Source organism: Trichosurus vulpecula, chromosome 4, assembly GCF_011100635.1.
Source record: "Trichosurus vulpecula isolate mTriVul1 chromosome 4, mTriVul1.pri, whole genome shotgun sequence".
Taxonomy (NCBI): domain Eukaryota; kingdom Metazoa; phylum Chordata; class Mammalia; order Diprotodontia; family Phalangeridae; genus Trichosurus; species Trichosurus vulpecula.
The window spans coordinates 391,104,341-391,124,150 of NC_050576.1; the positions used below are offsets into that span (position 1 = coordinate 391,104,341).

A 19,810-nucleotide genomic window follows, 5' to 3' on the forward strand; every position below is an offset into this window, starting at 1 on the left:
TGGCTTCTCCCTTGTACCTGGCATCATGGTCAGGTAGGCAGGGACCAGGCAGGGGTAAGACAACAGAGCTGGAAGGGATCTTTCTTAGGAGGTACAACCTCCCTCCTTTCCATTTGACAGATGAGGAAATCAGCAAGGGCCTGCGGTCTTCCTCCACCCTCCCTTTTCATCTGGCCCTGCCTGCCTGACCTCACCAGGAAGCCCCATCAGCCAATCGGATGCCTCATCCGATTTGTGATGATAAGTAGAAAGACAACAGAACGAGCCAGGGAAGCCCAGTGTGAGCTGAACCTTGCCCGGGTCAGCCCTGCAGCAGCAGCAGTGGCAGAGGCAGAGCACCACTCTTTTCTCGGGCCAAAGACCATGGCAAGCTGGTTGTACCTCCTACTGCTTGGCACCTCTCTGCCAGGCCTTCTGCACTTCGGGGAAACCGGTAGGATCCTGCCCTTTGGTATTTCTGTTTTTGCTCCCAGGAGGCTTCATCTGGAGATGAGGATGGACCTCTCCCCTGAGGAGGCAGATGGGGGAGTGGGCATCATCCAGGAGCTCTGTACCCTGTGCTTTAGCCCTTTTTCTGATCTGAGGCAGTTTGACTGCTTCTCTATGGAAATAACAGTGGTAACAGTGCTGGGTCTGGAGCTGATGGACCTGGATCTGAATCCTGGCTCTGCCACTGAATGCCTTTCTGATCTTGGTCAGGTCAATTCTTTCCGGACCTCAGTTTACTCAGATATAAAAAGAAGGAATTCGGACTAGATGGTCTTTGAGGTTCCTTCCAGTTCTGAATTTATCACTCTATTATCCCCTTTCTGAATGTTGTCTGAGAATAATAACCCTGTTTTGACTACTAGGGATTGAGAAAAAGTCTTTCCTGCTTCTGCCAAGATTTTGATGAGAAACAGAAGTGGGGCCTGGGGAGGGGGAGAATGACAGATGGAGAGTAACTGCTAGAGAAGTGGCAGACAGCAGGAAGAAGACTGACTCAATCAGGATCTGCATTAGGCAAGGCGTCATGGTAAGGTGGGATGGCGGCTGGTTTTGGAGACAGGAGTTGGGGTCATATCCCAGCCCTGACACTTACTAACCGGCAAGTAGAGTAGCCTTCTGTGCCTTGGTTTCCTCATCTGTAAAATGAGGGGATTGGCCTCTAAGTTTCCTTCTAGGTCTGAATCTTTGATCCTGAAATAGGAGAAGCTGTTCTCTCTGAGTCTGATAGGAAGCTCACCTCCCCGGGAAGGAGACCTGACAGGAGAGGAGAACTCATGGAAGGGGAAGGTCCAGACAAATGCAAGGAACCAGGGGGAAAGGGACACTGTATATGTCTGAGATGGAAACATAAGGGAGCTTGTTTTTGTTTCCACCAAAATGAATGAAAAAGGTCAAAGATGAGCAGAGAATAAGTAGAACTGACTGCTGAAGTGTTCCACAATAGGGAACAAAAGGACAAGAAATTGGGAGTGGAATATAATGGGGAGAGCCTAATAATAATAACAATATTGATGCATGGGAATCAGAGCTAGCAAATTGGGCATTAATCCATGTGTTAGATAGAGAGTGATAAAAATAGTGCCTGGGGTGCCAGCAACCCACATAAAGGAGTTGGAAAGAACTCTTTAGAAAAGAAAAAATTGAAAAAATGAAAAAAATTGGAAAGAATTCTTTCCATTTTGCAAAATACTTACACACCAATCATCTCATTTGATCGTTACAACAACCCTGTGAAGTGGGTGGGGCAGCTACCATTTCACAAATAAGGAAACTGAGGCTCAGAGAGTTTAAATGACTCATACTGTGTCTCGCAGCTCATAAGGGATAAATATGAGACATAAATCCAATTCTTCTAATGACAAGTGTTTTTTTTCCACTATACAATTCAACCATGGACTGTTGGCAAATACAGGGCATCAAAACAAGGTAGATAAGACCTATGGCAATACATTTTCATTTAACAAATAAGTCACATTCCTTCCTTCCTGCACACAATGACCAGGTACATCTTCCTGAAACCATTTTCTCCATGTTGTTTACTCTGCCCAAGAACCTACCATGGCTCCCTACTACCTCTTAGATAAATCCCAAATTTCTTATCCTAGCATTCAAGTATCTCTATAATCTGACTTCACTTTACCTTACCCAACCTTATGTTTCATTGTATTTCATAATACATGCTCTCCATTCCAACCAAACTGGTCTCATACCCAAAACATACCATTCCCATTCACACTTTCATGTGAATTTCAGACAAGGGTGTTGCCACCTGGATTGTCCTTCCTTTCCACCAAATCAAATCCCATCCCCCGCCCCTTTTAGGACAATTGATTTAGAATTGGAAAAGACTTCAGAATGTCATCTAGTCCAACCTTCTCTTCTTACAGAGAGGGAAACTGAAGCCCATAAAGTTTAAGTAATTTGCCTAATATCATGTTTTTAACCTTAGGATACAGATAACCTTAAGTAATAAAGTCATGCAACCTGGGTTGTGCTCCCACATCCGACACCGATTAGCCGGGCAAAGCACTTAATTTCAGTTTCCTCATATGTTAAATGGGGAATAGTCCTTGCAATACCTAAGTCACACAGTGGTGTGAGGAAAGCACTTGGTGAATAAGTGCTATGCACATAGTCCTTCCTGTCTGCAATGCATTTTGACACTTAATTATGTTCAAATGAGAACTTTGTTGTAGGTTATCTAGTATAGCTACCTAATAGTTTAATGAGTTTAAGTGTGGTCTTCTCAATAAAACTGTAAGCTTTTTGAGGGCAGCATATCACATATATGTAATCCTGAACAGAGCCAGCATAGCATTGAGCACATAGTAGGTGCTCAGGAAATAAGATTAATCCAATTGAATTAAGTTGAATTGAAAGAAAAGGAATGTCCTTGAAGGTTGCTACTCTGCCTCACAGCTAGTGTCTGAGGCTGGATTTGAACTGGGGTCTTCTTAACTCCAGGCCCAGCACTCTATTCACTACACCAGCTAGCATCCCCCAACCTGTATCCGGTTGGAGACAACGTTGCTTCCCAGCATAACAGTGATAATCGTGGACATCTTCTCCTCCTGCCTGATAACTCAATTCCACTCAACACATATTTATTGTATAATACAAAGAAGAGAAAAAAATCAGCATGGAATAAATCGGAGTTAAAGTGATCAGAGAGGCTTTGTGGAGAAAATAGAATGGTGTTGACCTTGAAGGATGTGTCCAGGATAGGGACAGGTGAGAAGAAGTGGGAAAACAGCACCAGACTTGGAGCCAGATGATCTGGGTTTCACAATTTTCATTAAACCAAAGAAAACTCACTAAGTTAGCCCAGTGATACCATTGCTGGGTCTATGATTCAAAGTGGTCAAAGACAGAGAGAAGGTTCCATATACACCAATTTTTTATAGCAACAATTTTTGTAACAATAAAGAACTGGAAACCAAATGAGTGTCCATTGATTATAAACGGCTAGAAAAATTGTAATATGTGAATTTTTTTGGAATATTGTTGTTTCGTTAGAAATGACAAATATGGAGAATTCAAAGAAACTTGGAGAAAGACTTGTACAAACTGACATGAGTAAGGTAAGCAGAAACAGGAAAACAATAGAATAACGTACAGGAAAAACGACATTGAAAGACATCAAAACTCGAATCAATGCAGTAGCCAAATCTGACTTCAGAAAACTAATGGGGAAGCGTGCCTCCCGCCTCTTGGGAAAGAAGTGGTAAGAAACGTATGAGACAAGGCATAAGTTTTTAAATTAACATACATTTGTTTTCTCTTCCTCCTACCTTACTCTGAACCCACTGAAAAGGGAAAAAAGAAAAAGAAAATTCTTATAACAAACATGCATAGTCAAGTGAAATAAATTCCAGACGCTGGCCATGCCCAGAAAAATTTTTGTGTGTTTTGTTCTGCACATTAGGGAAGCTAGGTGGTGCAGTCACTACCTGTGTGACCTCGGGCAAGTCATTTAACCCCATTTGCCTCAGTTTCCTCATCTGTAAAATGAGCTGGTGAAGGAAATGGCAAACCACTCTAGTATCTTTGCCCAGAAAACCCCAAATGGGGCCATGAAGATTCAGACACGACTGAAATGACTGAAGAGCAATATTTTGCACATTGAGCCCATCACCTCTCTGTCAGGAAGGAGGTGGGTAGCATTGTACAACATTGGTCCTCTGAAATCCTGGCAGGTCATTGAGTTTGTAGAGTTCTTAAGTCTTTCAAAATATGCCATTTTTACAATCCTATTGTCATAGTAAAACTACTCTGGTTCTGCTCACTTCATTCTGCTTAAGTTTATACCTGTCTTCCCAGGTTTCCCCTTTCATCATTTCTTATGGCCCAGTAATATTCTATTATATTCATATGTGATAATTTGTTCAGCCACTCTCCAATTGATGGGCACCCCTTCCCTTAGTTTACAGTTTTTCGTTACCATAAAAAGAGCTACAAGAAATCTTTTTGTACACGAGTCCTTGTTTCTCTTTTTGGGATCTTTTGGAGTATAGCCCTAGTAGTGGTATTGCTGAGTCAAAGGGTATGTACAGTTTAGTAACTTTTGGAGCATAGTTCCAAACTGTTTTAGAGGCATGAATTTTTGCAGGTAGAGTTGATTTCCTTTTACTGTGCTTATTTGTTACAAGGGAAGGTTTATCTCCTCATCACTCAGTGGAGAGGATGGTAAGAGGCAGTCATTGGAAAATACCAGTATGTCTGTATTTCTATCCCAGCTTCACCATTGCCTGGCCATATAAACTCGGACAAATCCCTTTGCTTCTCTTTCCTTCGTCACTTTGCTTCTGTTTCCTCATGTGGAAAATAGGGTAGATGATCCTTCTGCTACATACCTCACAAGGTCATTGTAAGGAAAGTGCTTTGCTAACTCTAAAAAGTTGTCTATCAATAGGAGATATTAGAAGTGGAGGGAGAGAAGGAAGTTTCCAAGGTAGATGTGACAATATGAACGACCTCCAAGAGGTGGTGATGAGCATGGCTGATGGAGCCAATGGCGTGGAGGTCAGCCTTCCTGGGACAGGCAATGCACAGTAGGGATCAGTAGCAGGTAACGCTGGAAAGGTAAACTGTGACCAAACTGTGAAGAGCCTTGAATTCTAAATTGTGCATATTGACTTGCTCCTACAGACAAATGAAATGTATAGGTTTTTTATAAAAGACATGATAGAAGAGGTGTTTAGGAAAATTTAGAAGCAGCATGGAGTAGTAACTAGAAAGGTAGCTTAGAAAGCAAGCCTACAAGACAGGAAGACCTAGGTTCAAGCCAGGCATCTGACACACACTAACCATGGGCAAGTTACTTAAACTCTCAGGGATGCTGGAAACTCTCTGACAACACAAATTATGGAGAGGCTGCTAATCTACCTCAGTGGAGACAATTTCCACACCAGGAGTTCCCCCACATAAGTTAAATGTTTTGGACCTAACAATCTGGCAGTAAAAAAAAGAAAATTTGGAGTCACAAAAGACCCTAGAACCTGGGAGAACAGTTAGGAGAGTATTGTAGCATGAGGTGACAATGATTTAGAAAAGGACAACCTCAGTAAGAAGAGAAAGGAAGGATTGAATCTCTGTGATTATAAATATTATTTGAATAAAAATAAAATATGTGTTCAAAAATGTTTAAAATATACAGACTTGCAGATATTATTGTATAATGATTCATACCAAAAATTTATATTTATTTGATAATAGAAAACATGATAACATGAGTTTAACATGTACATATAAATACTATCTAGAGATCATTTTAAAACTACTAAAATAATTTATGGAACAATGAAACAAAATAAAATAATTTATGGAGATAGCAAACAGAATGAATGAAATAATTTGTTGAACAAGCAATGCAAAAATAAAATAAAATAATTCATGGAGACAGCAAACACAATAAATAATTTATGAAAGAAGCAAAATGAAAATAAAATAAAATAATTTATAGAGACAGCAAACAAAATAAATAAAATAATTTGTGGAATAACAAACAAAATGAAGTAATTTATGGAATGAAATACAATAATCTATGGATCATTCATGCATGAGGTGATAAGGATATACAGAAGGATATCCACAATGAGAAGAGACAGGAAAGACTGAATCTAGGTGTTATTAGAAAGGAAGAATTACACATTGCATAGTGTATACAATACATTTTTGAATCTCAGGGTCTTGAAGAGTGATAATTGACCAAAATGTAGCAGTCAATTCAGACGGGAAGATAAATTCAGTTTTTAACTTGAATAGTTTTAAGGTTATGGAGGGAGCCCAAGTATAGGCATCCTGAAGGTAATTCAGAATATGGACCTGAAGGTCAAGTGAGAAGGCACATGGGAAGTCAAATTCAGGCTAAACATCCCTGTTTAGGGATCATCCTCGTAGAGGCATTTCTAAAGGAGACAGAGCAGAGAAGGAAGGTCAGATGGTCAAGGATAAACCTAGGGGAGTGGCCACATTTAGGAAATATTAAGAAAAGGAAGAGCTAGTGAATTGAGTCAGAAAAGGAGCAACCAGTGAAATTAGAAAGGGGAGGCCTAGAAGAAAGGAAGGAACCTTAACAATCTTATCATTGAATTTCTTCACTTTGCAGATGAGGAAACTTTGGCCCAGAAAGAGAAAGTGCATTGAAATGTCATGACAGGGCAGCCAAAGGAGGAAAGAATTTCAAGAAAGGAAGGACACCTGGCCATGTCAAGATAATATCACCTACCATTCACCCCTGGGTCAGAGCAGCATTCCTACTACAGGAAGATTTGATTTGGTCTTAGGAAATTACCATAAATGAAACTGATGTGCACAAGTCAGATCTTTAGACAGTCAGGTTCAGAACAGGACCCATTTTCTATTGACTATATTAACCATTAGGAGGCAGCAAGGTGGCTCAGTGGATAGAGTGCTGGGCCTTGAGTCAGGAAGACCTGAGTTCAAATCCAGCCTCAGGAACTCACTAGTCGTGTGATTCTGGGCAAGTCATTTAACGTCTATTTGCCTCAGTTTCCTCAACTGTAAGATGGGGATAACAACAGCACATACACTCACTCAAATGAGATATTTGTGAAGTGCTTAGCACGGTGCCTGGGACATAGTAGGAACCACATAAATGCTAGCTATTATTATTAACCCCAGCACTTAGCACTGTGCCTGGCACATGGTCGGCGCTTAATAAATGCTTACTAACTGCCTGAGCTCAGCTCAGTTCTCCAACCCAAGAGTCTGAGATCGGGCTGTTGGATAGTCATGGAGAAAAGCCATGAAATGAAAGTCATCCACTTTTGTGACTTCATATTTTGCCCCTATTAAGATTATTCCTAAATAGGGATTGTTGGACTAAATCTGACTTCCTATGTGCCCTTCCATTTGACCTCTGGGTCCATATTTTGGATTACCTTCAGGACATCTCTGCGTGGACTCTCTCCACAACCTTAACCGTAACCCTTTAGCAACTTTCCAAAGGAGAAGGAAGGGTGCCGTGTCTCTGTGGCTTTGGAGAGTGTGCTATTGGAGACTCAAGAGGAGGATGGATCTCATACAACTAACTGTGTGTTGCTAATTATCTTACAGTTTTCCTAAATCAAGAAAAGGCCAACAATGTTCTGAAGAGGACCCGGAGGGCTAATACAATATTTGAAGAGCTAAAGAAAGGAAATCTGGAGAGAGAATGTCTTGAAGAAACTTGTTCTTTTGAAGAAGCCAGAGAAGTCTTTGAAGACCAAGGAAAAACGGTAAAGATGAATGAGTTTAAATTAATTAAATTAAATTAATTAAAGGATTGACTAGTTTCATGTTCCGTCTAAGAGATTTTCAGTAAACTATATTTGTGGGAGAGGTTTGTTTGGCCCCCTCCTCATACTCATCTAATTTTTGCTGTTCAGTCATTTACGGTTGTGTTCAACTCTTCGTCACCCCATTTGGGGTTTTCTTAGCAAAGCTTTTGGAGCGGTTTGCCATTTCCTTCTCCAGCTCATTTGACAGATGAGGAAACTGAGGCCAACAAGGTTAAGTGACTTGCCCAGGGTCACACAGCTAGTAAGTGTCTGAGCATGGATTTGAACTCAGGAAGATGAGTCTTGCCAGCTTCAGGCCTGACATTCTATAAACTGCACCATCTAGTGGCTTTACTCAATGTCAGAAATGTAGTGGAAAGAACACTGGCTTTGGAGTCCAGAGATCTGATTCTTAGTCCCAGCTCTGTGACCTTGGACAAATCACTTCCTCCCTCTGGGCTTCAGTTTTCTCATGTGTAAAATGAGGGGATTGAACTAGATCATAAGACGTAGGAAAAATACTACACATTTACAATTACGTCCATTTCTTGTCGATTGATCAGTAATTGACACATAGGTTCATTTAACATGCATCAAACACGTATTGATGACACTCAATACAGTGGTTAGGGGCTGGACAAGGTAAGACATAGTCTCTGCCCTCAGAGAGGTTATAATACAACTTCCTCCTGACTTTTCTATTTTCAAGAAAGATTAAAGACATGTTTCTAATAATTATGCCAACGATTGCAACTCTGTCTCTGCGTTCACAGAAGTAGGAGTGATTTTCCATTTTTCATTCACTCACTGTCATTTGGGAAGGTCAGCTGGAGGAATTATAGGAAAGAAAATGCCACTTTCAGCTTGTCCTGGTCCTCCAACTGGATTGCCTTTCCTTGTTTGTATGAAAATGCATGACAGTCTGTGCTTGTCTAATCAAACTGTTTAAATCTGTTTTTCCTCCTCAGATGGAATTCTGGAATAAATACAAAGGTGAGTTACATTTTATAGCTTATTCTTACATGCGAAATAGATGAAAATATATATGTATGTGTGTAGGAATGGAGTTTAACTTCAAACCAAGGCAACTCCATCTTGTTTTTAAGCAATTACTACTCAGTCTTAGTTCGATGGAAAAGAAAAACAATGCTTATCTGTGAACGCCCTCTGCTTAGTGTCCTATTAAACAGATATTTCTTAACTTTAGTTAATCACCTACACCGTATGGACCATCCCAAGAGTCTTGATGCAGTTTTTAAATAGTTATTTAAGCTGTTAAAACTTAAGACTGCACCAAGACTTTTGGGACGCTATGTCTCTGTCTTGCTTTAATTGACTACTATACATTACTTATATCTTGCTTTAATTGTTTGAACTACATATCACCTGTGTCTCCTTAAAGCAGAAGCTTTTTAATGATAAGAATATTTTTATGCCTATGAATTTTTTATGTTTCTTAACAATGAGAATATTTTTACTCCTATATATTCCTAGGTCCTTTAATAAAATGGTTTGTTCTCACAAAATACCTTATTAGTATAGCCAAGCAAATAAGCGAGTTCTTTTATTTCCTTTATTTTTTCCCTCTGTATAAAAGAAACTCTGTTAAAAATCGAGTTGGGTTTATCCTCAGAGATATCTCTCTTTGTGGATCTCTCTTACACTGCAAGTAAAAAAGAAAAATCTATTGACTATAAGCATATATGCACATATAAGTATATATGTGGGGCGGGGCAGCTAGGGGGCACAGGAGATAGAGCGATAGGCTTGAAACCAGGAAGATTTATCTTTGTGAGTTCAAATCTGGCCTCAGACACTTACTAGCTGAATGACCTTGGGCAAGTCACTTAACCCTGTTTGCTTCAGTTTCTTCATCTGTAAACTGAACTGAACAAGGAAACGATAGATCACGCCAGCATCTTTGCCAAGAAAGCTCCAAACAAGGTCACAAAGAGTTGGATGCAGCTGAAACGACTGAACAATAAAATGAATATGTGTATTTGTGATTCAGTCATTTAGTCATGACCAATTCTTGGTGACCCTATGTACCATCACATGCCAATACTGTCTATGGGACTTTCTTGGCAAAGATACTGGAGTGGTTGGCCATTTTCTTTAGCAGCGGATTAAGGCAAACAGAGGTTAAGTGACTTGCCCAGGGTCACATAGCTAGTAAGTGTCTGAGGCTGGATTTGAACTCAAGTCTTCCTGACTCCAGGCCCAGCATTCTATCCACACTTGTTATTCAGTTGTTTGAATTGTATCCGACCCCTCCTGACCCCGTTTGAGGTTTTCTGGGCAGTGTGTATATGTGTGTGTATGTGTGTATGTATGTGTGTATGTATGTGTGTATGTGTGTATATGTGTATCTGTATAAACACACACACAAATATGTGAAATAGAGTGACACCTTGAAGAAAGGGAAGAAATTATGTTCTACAATACCACCATGTTGGTGACCTAAGACAAAGTCTGTCCCTCTGTGCTTACTATCAGTCAATCAACAAAAATTTATCAAGCCCCTACTGTGTCTGAGAGGAAAAAAAAACCAATTCCTGTCCTCAAGGAACTTACATTTTAAGTAACTTGTTTAAGATCTTATTGCATTAGTGACAAAGCCAGCACTGGAACCAAAGCCTTCTGACCTCCATTTCAGTCCCTTCTAGGTTACTACATTAAATTCCACCCAATACTTCTACTAACTCACTGTTTGTTCTTAGGCAACTCAGTTCCTCTCTCTGGGCACTGGTCTGGATAATCTCAAAGGTCCCATCTAGCTCTTACAATTTATGATCTATTTGGAAAGTAGAGTGTCATTTGCAAAGGAATCCCAGAGACTTGCTACCAAAACACAATGATGTCTATACTCCCTTATGCCTAAGCGAGGCAATGGATAGAATACTACGCCTGGAATCTGGAAGACTTGAGTTCAAATCCCATCTCAGACTCTTATTGTCTGTGTGAGCCTGGACAAGTCACTTAACCCCTGTCTGCCTCAGCTTCCCCAACTATAAAATGTGGGTAGTAATAGAACCTATGTCCCAGGGTTGCTGTAAGGATCAAACGAGATAATTTTTGTAAAGAGCTTAGCACCGTCCCTGGCACATAGTAGATGCTTAATAAATGTTTTTTTTAAATTTCCTTTCTTCCCTTTCACAAGTTACGTTGTTTTCCCACCTTTAAACACCTTTGCCTTTGAAAGGCTGCATTTCCACACCAAAATCTCCCTTCGAAAAGAGCCCAGTTCAAGTCAGGTATCCCAGTGATAGTCAACACAGCATCAATCCCACATCCAAATGTGGGATACCATGTAAGAAAAAACAGAGAGGGAACGTACTGATGTGACAAGGTAAGGGCCTGATCCTAGAGATTAGTTGATGGAGCTCTGTTGGAAAAAGTAAGCAAGGTCATTGGGATTGTCTGAAAATGACGTTGTCAGTAAAGCCAAGGAGTTTCCATTAGGGATGATGGAAAACCTTTGCAAACTTTGGTTTCCAAGGCTTTTCTTTGCAGATGGTGACCAGTGTGAAAGCCAACCTTGTCAGAATCAAGGGAAATGTAAAGATGGCCTTGGTGAATACACCTGCAACTGTGTGGAAGGATATGAAGGCAAAAACTGTGAATTTTGTAAGTCCTATTTATCATAGTGCCTTAAAGATTGGTATCATCTGAAGGGCAAGCAACGAAGGAGAAGAGATTGACACACAAGTCCTTACATTCTATGCCTCAGAGATTTGCAAATTACAGTGAGCTCTTTCATCTGGACTAATAGACTATTGGAGTGGGAAGGAGAGGAAGACTTACAGGGAGAAGGGAAAAGAAGGGAGAGGAGTTGGGACCTTGGAGGGGAAGGTAACGTTATCAGTAAACCAAAAACTCTTCATTCAAAATGTATTTTAGTGTTTATTTCTATTGCTAAAGAACAGAAAGAGAGTGGAACCCCATCATCTCTGTCCTCCCCAATGAGTGAATGTGGGCCAGGACTTCAGAGAGAGGTGCAGGGCCCTCTGAGGATTTATGTATGTTCAAATAAATGTGTTTTACTTCTAAAAAAAATTTTTTAAAAGAACAGAAAGAGATTACAGTTATCCCTTCCACACTGTGACTTTCCCCATCACAATTTCAATATATCAAGGGTCACCATAAGAAATGAAATAAAAATTTGAGAGGAGTTTTGCAGAAGCTGCAGATGACATGTGAAGGCCAGCAAATGACAAGAAAAAGTTCAGAAACTCAGAAATGCATAAAAATACATAGTATTGTATAATATCAACATATTTTATCTTTTAATACCATAATAATTTAGTTTTCTTCTCTAGCATGAAAAGAGGGCCAAAAAATTTTATGTGGATTTTCAAAATCAAAGGGCCACTACATCCTTAGCCCACATGCTGTGGAAGAGATAACTATATTTTTTAAGGAAATCTGGAATGTTCCTAATTAAACAAAATTAGGTATTTGGGGCATGGTTTTATATGCATCAAGTGTACTATGTTAAGTATATAAATCACTTATTGTCCTTTGGAGACAGTATAACTTTGGAAGGACTTTCAGACAGTAGAATTATCAATCAACAATCATTTATTAAGTACATACTAGGTGCTGGCTACTCTGCTGAGCACTGGTTATACCAAGTCAAAAATTAAATAGGGGGCAGCTAGGTGGCGCAGTGAGTAAAGCACCGGCCCTGGAGTCAGAAGGACCTGAGTTCAAATGTGGCCTCAGATACTTGACACATGTACTAGCTGTGTGACCTTGGGCAAGTCACTTAACCCCAATTGCCCTGCTGAAAAAACCGAAAAAAAAAAATTAAATAGTTTCTACCCTCAGGGAGTTTACATTCTATGGGGTATAAACAAGCTTATGTGAAATATCTACAAAGTAAATTACAGGGTTCCGTAAATATATTGTATTCACTCTATCTTTTGTGGTCAATGTTTTTATGGAGTATGACCAAATATTGCCCCAGTAATGCAACCCCCTCCTTTCCCGGATAATAGACAGACTGACTCTAGCGTTAGGTTTAAGTCCTCAAAACATACACGCGAGCAAAAACAAAACAAAATATCAAAAGGCATAAAATAAACACAAAATTACTGTAGAAAGTTACTAAGTAAAGTAGGGGTAGGATTAGCATGGGACACTGGAAGGGACATTAGATAGAGTCAGAGAACCTGTGTTCATGTCTGGATCCTGCTACTTACCAGCCATGCAGCTTTGGGCAAATCACATGATATGTCTGAGTCTCAGTTTCTCTGTCTGTAAGATGAAGGGTTGATCTAGCTGATTTCCAAGATCTCTTCCAGCTCTAAATTTACAATCCTATGGGCCTTCCACCCAGCACACCAGAATGCCGTTAATGGTGATGGTGATGGTGATGATGATGGTGATGATGATGATGATTGGGGGAGGGGAGGGGAAGGGAGGAGTTTCTGACTGATTAAACTCTCTGGGATGGTAGATTTTTTTTCAGAATTGGGGGACATAACATGGCAACCTTTTGCAATTGCTCCCCCTTCTGTAAAAAATTGATGGCTCCCCTAGGACACCACGCTGACACTTCCACCAAGTCTAACATGCTTCTCTCTTGGGCAGCCAAACTGACACTCTGCAGCTTGGATAACGGAGAGTGTGACCATTTCTGCAAAGAAGAAAAGAGCACCGTGGTGTGCAGCTGTGCCAGTGGCTACACCCTGGGAGATGATGCCAAATCCTGTATCCCTACAGGTAGGAGGTTGTGTGGGTCTATGAAACAGCAGCAGGGTGTCTTCTCTAGAAAACCAATGTAGTGAAGACACAGTGTAGCTCATTGGAAAGGGCTCTGGATTGAGAGAACCTGGGTCCAAATCCTGGTCCTGATACTTACCACTGTCTGATCTTGGGCAGATCACTCAACTTCTCTGGTGTCCATTTCCTCATCCTTGAACATGGTGGGTTTGAAGTAGATGCCTTCAGAGCTCCCTCCCAGCTCTTTGAGAGGAGTAGAGTATGGGGAACAGAGAATAGAACACTGATGTTTATCAGTTGGGAGGGACAGAAACACTCTCAAATGGTTTGGTAGTGCTATAAATGGGCCCCCAAAGTAGCTATAAACTAGAGGATGGTTAAATTCAAGTGGCAACCCCTCAGAAAGGTAAAGGAAAGACATGAAGCAAGATATCGAAGGTTCCAAGGAATAAATGTCCAAAGGAGAAAGCAATTTAAATGATTAAGAGATTTGGGGTTAGGGAGAGAGGAGAGTTCTTTGAAAGGTGAGGATTTGGATGGGATATTTGTTCAATACAACTGCTCGCTTCTACAGCACATAGGACTTTAAGATTTGTAAGAAATTTTGCAGACTTTTTTCATTTGAACCTGCGAAGTAGATGCATCCCGATTTTATGGATGGACAGCGTGAATGAGAGAAATGAAGTGATTTTAACCACAGTTATCTTGGTTAGGTGTTCTGTACTCAAACCCAAGTCTTCTTAACTCTTAGGTTAACACACAACTCAAATCATGGTGTCTCTCAATAAACATAAATATAAAATCATGAAGAGTGCAGATGGGACGAATACAGAGTTGTTTACCAAAGCCCTGAATACTAGAACAAGAGGGAGGCCATTTCTTGAAGTTTGAGAGTCATCCATTTTTGGGCAACAGAAGGATACTTTACGTAGTGAGCAATAAATATTGGCAAATCACGTCACCTGCCTTAGACAATTTCCTCATCTGTAAAAAGGGAATGTTAACACATGGAGTCTGTGTATCTCATAGACTCACCATGAGAAGAAACGCTTTGTCAAAATACTATGTAAATGTAAGGATTGTAATTACTGTTTTCCTGAGAGGCAGTGCAGGCTCAATGATGGTATAAATTAATTCATTAATGATAGATCCATGTTGCCATGGTCTGGTAACATCAGGCAATTAGATTCCTATAGAGAAATGGCATTGCATTAATAAGCTCTGGCCTAAATACCAACACAGCATCTGGAATGGATTTAGAAAGAAAAAATGCTGGTGGGAGAAAATGTGATTTCATTGGTGTTGGGACCCCCAGCCAGGCCATTTAAAAGGAAAAATAAAGAGAGTCCTTGCCCTCAAGGAGTTTACATTCTAATGGAGGAAGACATCACACAAAAGAAACTCAGGTTAACTGAAAGCATCCTTAGTACCAGTCTAGTACAAGACAATGGGGGTGATATGAACCGTATCTTGTTCCCACATAATTTTTTCCTCTTCCATTATGTTGTTCTATACAGTCAGGAGTTTGTGAATATTCAATATGGTAGCACCTACTAAAATATTGCCCTCCCCACAAAAAATTATAGATCCATGACAGTTTATCAAGGTAAGGGAAGTTGTTTTAGGTCAGACATATCAAACACACAGCCCACACAACACTTCCAAGTGTAGTCAACACCAGATTAAAATGTAATTGGGAAATAGTTAATAAAATAAGTAAAAATACAGTAGAACATAAATAATATTTTATATGGTTTTCTAAGTCTATTAATACGTAACAGACAAAGATCCTAATGTATGACTCAATGGCCCACTTTTTATTTGAGTATGACACCACTGTTTTAGACAGCATCATTACCTTCTTGGGGAAAAGCACAGCCATGCTGTCCCACAACATATCCCTTGACACCAGGGGAGGGCCCAAATCCTTCCTGGAAATCCTTCTTGACCTAGAACTGAGTAATGGGTGAAAACATCTGTCCCCATTACAGTGCCGCAGTATGGGTCTGGTGGAGCCCTGGTATATATCGGATATATATAGGAGCCCTGGCTCCTATCTCTTCTTCTCTTAATCTTCTTCATGTCCTTTTCCCTTTCAATGTTGTCTTCCTCCTCCTTCTTCTCCCTCTTCTTCTTGTCTGTGTCTCTGCCTCTCTTCTTCCTCCATCCCTCCCTTCATTAACATGTAGGACTAGAATATATTCCCACCACCTTTCAGTATTTCAAGTGTCTGAGACTTGGTCCTTATGAGCACTCTTTATGATCTGATGTTTGCTGTTGTTGTTCAGTCATTTCAGTTGTGTCCAACTTTTCGTGACCCCATTTGAGGTTTTCTTGGCAAAGATACTGGAGTGCTTTGCCTTTTCCTTCTCCAGTTCATTTGACAGATGAGGAAACTGAGGCCAATAGGGTTACGTTATTTGCCCAGGGTCACACAGCTAGTAAGTGTCTGAGGCTAGATTTGAACGTCTTCCTGACTCCAGGACTGGTGCTCTGTACACTATGCCACCCTCTTAAGAGTCACTATGGCTGAAAAAAAAATCATAATCTTGCAGCCAACTTGGTACTTGGCTTCATTTAGTAGTACTCCTAGTTCTTCCAGTTTGGTAGGACCTATCAGCATGAAGCTGTCCTCATCTAGGTGGTACAAGGGGGAAGATACCTGGATCTGGAGTCAGAAAGACTTGACTTCCAATCCCTCCTCAGATGCTTAGTAGCTGTGTGACTCTGGGCAGGTCATTTAACCATTCCTAGCCTCAGTTTCCTTATCTGTAAAGTGGAGATAATAATAACACTTAAGTCATAGGATGGTTGTGAGGTTCAAATGGGATAACATATGCCCAACCCTTTGCAAAACCTTGAAGTGCTATTTAAATGCTAGTTCTCATTATTAGCTAGCCAAGCCTCTGGAGAACCATTCCACAGTGAGGCATCAGAGTAGAACTTTAGTGAGGACATTTTCATCATTTGGTGTATAAAGTTTCCTATTCTCTGTTATTAATTTTAAAAAAGAAAATCATTTTCTATATCTTTCTCCCCTAACAAGCTGCTTTTTAGTTGTGTATAATTGACTCCCTGCCCCCAACAGCCACCCAGGGAACTATCCAAAAATAGTCAGTAGTGAGTAGGAGAAGCAAAACACGTGGATATTCAATCCTGGGGGGCAACTAAGTGGCCCAGTGGATAGAGTGCTGGGTCTGGAGTCAAGAAGACTCATCTTCCTGAGTTGAAATCTGGCCTCAGACACTTGCTAACTGTGTGGCCCTTGGCAAGTCACTTAACCCTGTTTGCCTCACTTTACTCATCTGTCAAATGAACGGGAGAAAAAAACAACAAAATCAGTCCAGTATCTTTGCCAAGAAACCTAAAATGGGTTGACTGAAACAATTGAATAACAACTATCAGCCCCAGAATAACTAGATCTAAGAACTAATTTGCACCTAGTTTGTGATGCTGTCTAAGAGACTTTCCCTTTGAAAGTCAAGAGATAGATAGGATCACTCTCTGAAGATAACTGTGACTGAAGCATTGGTTGTACAATTTGGGGACATTTTCAGACATCAAGTATTTCCTTTTTTTGCAGAACCCTACCCATGTGGAAAATACACAGTGGAAAGAAGGAAGAGGTCAGTTGCAGAGCCTGCCATGCAAAGCATCCCTTCTCCAGACTTACACAAGAGTCTGTCTCAAGAGTTGGAGACAGAGACCCTGGCTCCCACAAAGGATCCTTTATCTGGACTCTTCCCAAATTACACAGAAACTGAAGATAGTGGAGATGCTTTCATAAGGATTGTTGGAGGAAGAGATTGCAAGGAGGGAGAATGTCCGTGGCAGGTAATTGTGGTTTGTACTGATGCTGTTAAGTGAAAAATATGATTTGGTACTTCTCAGTTCCATGCAGTTAACTAAAATGGTCATCAATGGTCCAAATGCCCCATCAATATTTGTTACCATCTAAGCTATCCTTATCTTTGTGATGAGTGTTGGACCAAAGAGAACTATTGTCCTAGGTCGATTTCAATTTCACTTTGAGAAATAAGGTAGTATGATGGAAATAGAAGAATGCTGGATTTATAGCCACAGGACTTGGGGTCCAAAATGTGGCTCTTCTATTTGTGCAAATTTGGGCCTCAGTTTCCTCATCTGTAAAATCAGCGGGTTAGACTAGGGGACCTCTTGTACAGCCTCATCTAGTTCTAAATCTAAAAGATCCTATGAGCTAACAATTTTCTGTCTTAGCCAAACTCTCTGATAGGCACACACATATGGAAGAAAGATAAGAGAATAGAACCATGTGTGCAAATGCTTATAGGCGTGGCCTACAAAATACAGGGTTCTGTATTTGTTCCCTAGCCTAACATTGGTACCATGTCTTTAGAAGGCAATATCGTTTTCATTGTTTAGTCGTTTCAGTCCCGTCTGACTCTTTGTGACTCCATTTGTGGTTTTCTTGGCAAAGATACTAGAGTGGTTTGTTATTTCCTTTTCCAGCTCATTTTATAGATGAGGAAACTGAGGCAAATAGGATTAAATGACTTATCCAGGGTCACATAGCTAATAAGTGTCTGGGACTGGATTTGAACTCAGGAAGATTCCTAGCCCAGCGCTCTATCCATTGTGTTAATGAAAAAGAGGGTTATAAGAATACAAAAATCTAGATCTTCAAAACAAGGTAGTTTTTAAAAATGAGCTCCTCAAACTAATTGATTAATCAATAAGCATGTATTAAGCACTTACTGTGTGTCAGGAACCGTGCTAGGCTCTGAGGAAACCAAAAAAAATGAGATATTTGCTTCCTTCCTCCTTATTCTATCAGGAGAAATAAAACGTGCCTAAACAAGTACCCACAAAATAAATAAAAGTAAATTGGGTGGGGTGGGGTGTGGAAGCCATCACTTAAACAAAGTGTTGAAGGAAACAAGGGATTCTAAGAGGTGATGATGAGGTGAGAGTCCGTTTCAGGCATGGTGGACAGCCAATGCAAAAGCATGGAGATGAGAGATGGAAGTTGTGTATGAGAAAAGAAAGAAGCTTAATTTGACTGGACAACAGAATTTGGGAAGGAGAGTATTGTAAAATAAGGCTAGAAAGGCAAATTGGAACCAGGTTATGTAAAAGCTAAATAGAGCAGCCTAAATCAGATGGAACTGTAGACCGGAATTTGGTCCAAGTGCAAAAGAAAGGGATGCTCATGGTTCCCCATGGCCTCACTGGTTTATTTTTCCTAGTCCACTTCCAGGAGGCATTGAAAAGGCTTGTTGCTTTTCATACTTCAACCAAAGAACTTTAGTTCCTGCTAAAGTATCTGAGGAATATTTGAACATCATCATTAGATAAGAGCTGGTATTTATACAGCACCTACTATGTGCCAAGCACCATGCTAAGGGCTTTACGAATGTTATCTCATTTGATCCTTACAACAACCCTAGGAAGGAGGATTACAATCCCCATTTTACATATAAGGAAACCAAGGCAAAGAGAGGTTAAGTGACTGGCCCAGGATCAGACAACTAGTAAGCATCTGAGATGGGATTTGAATTCAGGTCTTCCTAACTCCAGGCCCAGCACTCTATTCACTGTGCCACCTAGTCGCAGGTATTGAAAGCATCATAATAAATAGTAACATTCAAAACAATGAGAATAATTATCCCAACTTCATGGGTGTGCGTCTCAAAGTACTATTTGTATCACATCCACATTAACATTACATGAATCAGACAAAGCACCACGCAAAGGCCATCTGGACCAGCTGCTTCACTAACTAAATTACTACATTTTATGGTGAGAGTTGGGTGGAACAGGTGGGCACCAAAGGTGGAAAGCAACCCTGAAAAAAGAAGCTGTAGCATGTGCAGCAGCCACACCCCAGTAAATCATTTCGGCAGATGGGCTAAACCAGGGTGAGGGTGAGTTGGGGGGTGTCTACCCCAAGCGTGTGAAGACTTCCCCTGGTGGAATGGACAGACAATTTGTTCCAACAGCGATGAAAGCAGCTGAAGCAGATGCCATGGAGCACTTAGAGCTTGGTTAGACATCGAAGACGCCAAGGTCATCCACTGCATCTTGACCTATCACCAGTCGTCTTGATCCTTCCTGGATTGTGATGACTCTGAAGGAGAGAGAGAGGCCAACAACTTTGTGCAACTCTGCCTCCCTTGAATCTATTTTATGGAGAACTCACACAGGGCAAGCATTCACATGACAATCAGAAGAAGTGATACAAGGACACTCTCAAGGTCTCTCTTAAGAACTTTGGAATTGATTGTGTGACATGGGAGATACTGGCACAGGACCACTCAGCATGATATGCCCAC

At 40.6% G+C, this 19,810-nt stretch overlaps 1 protein-coding gene across 1 annotated transcript in view; it reads left to right on the plus strand.

Annotated features, from left to right (window-relative positions):
* The first annotated feature begins 262 nt into the window (after window positions 1-262).
* F10 (coagulation factor X) overlaps window positions 263-19,810 on the plus strand; it is a 29,926-nt gene continuing 10,378 nt past the window's right edge. Inside the window, exons 1-6 of the mRNA XM_036757687.1 lie at window positions 263-433; window positions 7,567-7,727; window positions 8,738-8,762; window positions 11,283-11,396; window positions 13,365-13,496; window positions 17,080-17,330. Of these exons, the coding sequence (XP_036613582.1) occupies window positions 364-433; window positions 7,567-7,727; window positions 8,738-8,762; window positions 11,283-11,396; window positions 13,365-13,496; window positions 17,080-17,330 (753 nt within the window). The 5' untranslated portion in view covers window positions 263-363. The remainder of the gene's footprint in view (window positions 434-7,566; window positions 7,728-8,737; window positions 8,763-11,282; window positions 11,397-13,364; window positions 13,497-17,079; window positions 17,331-19,810) is intronic.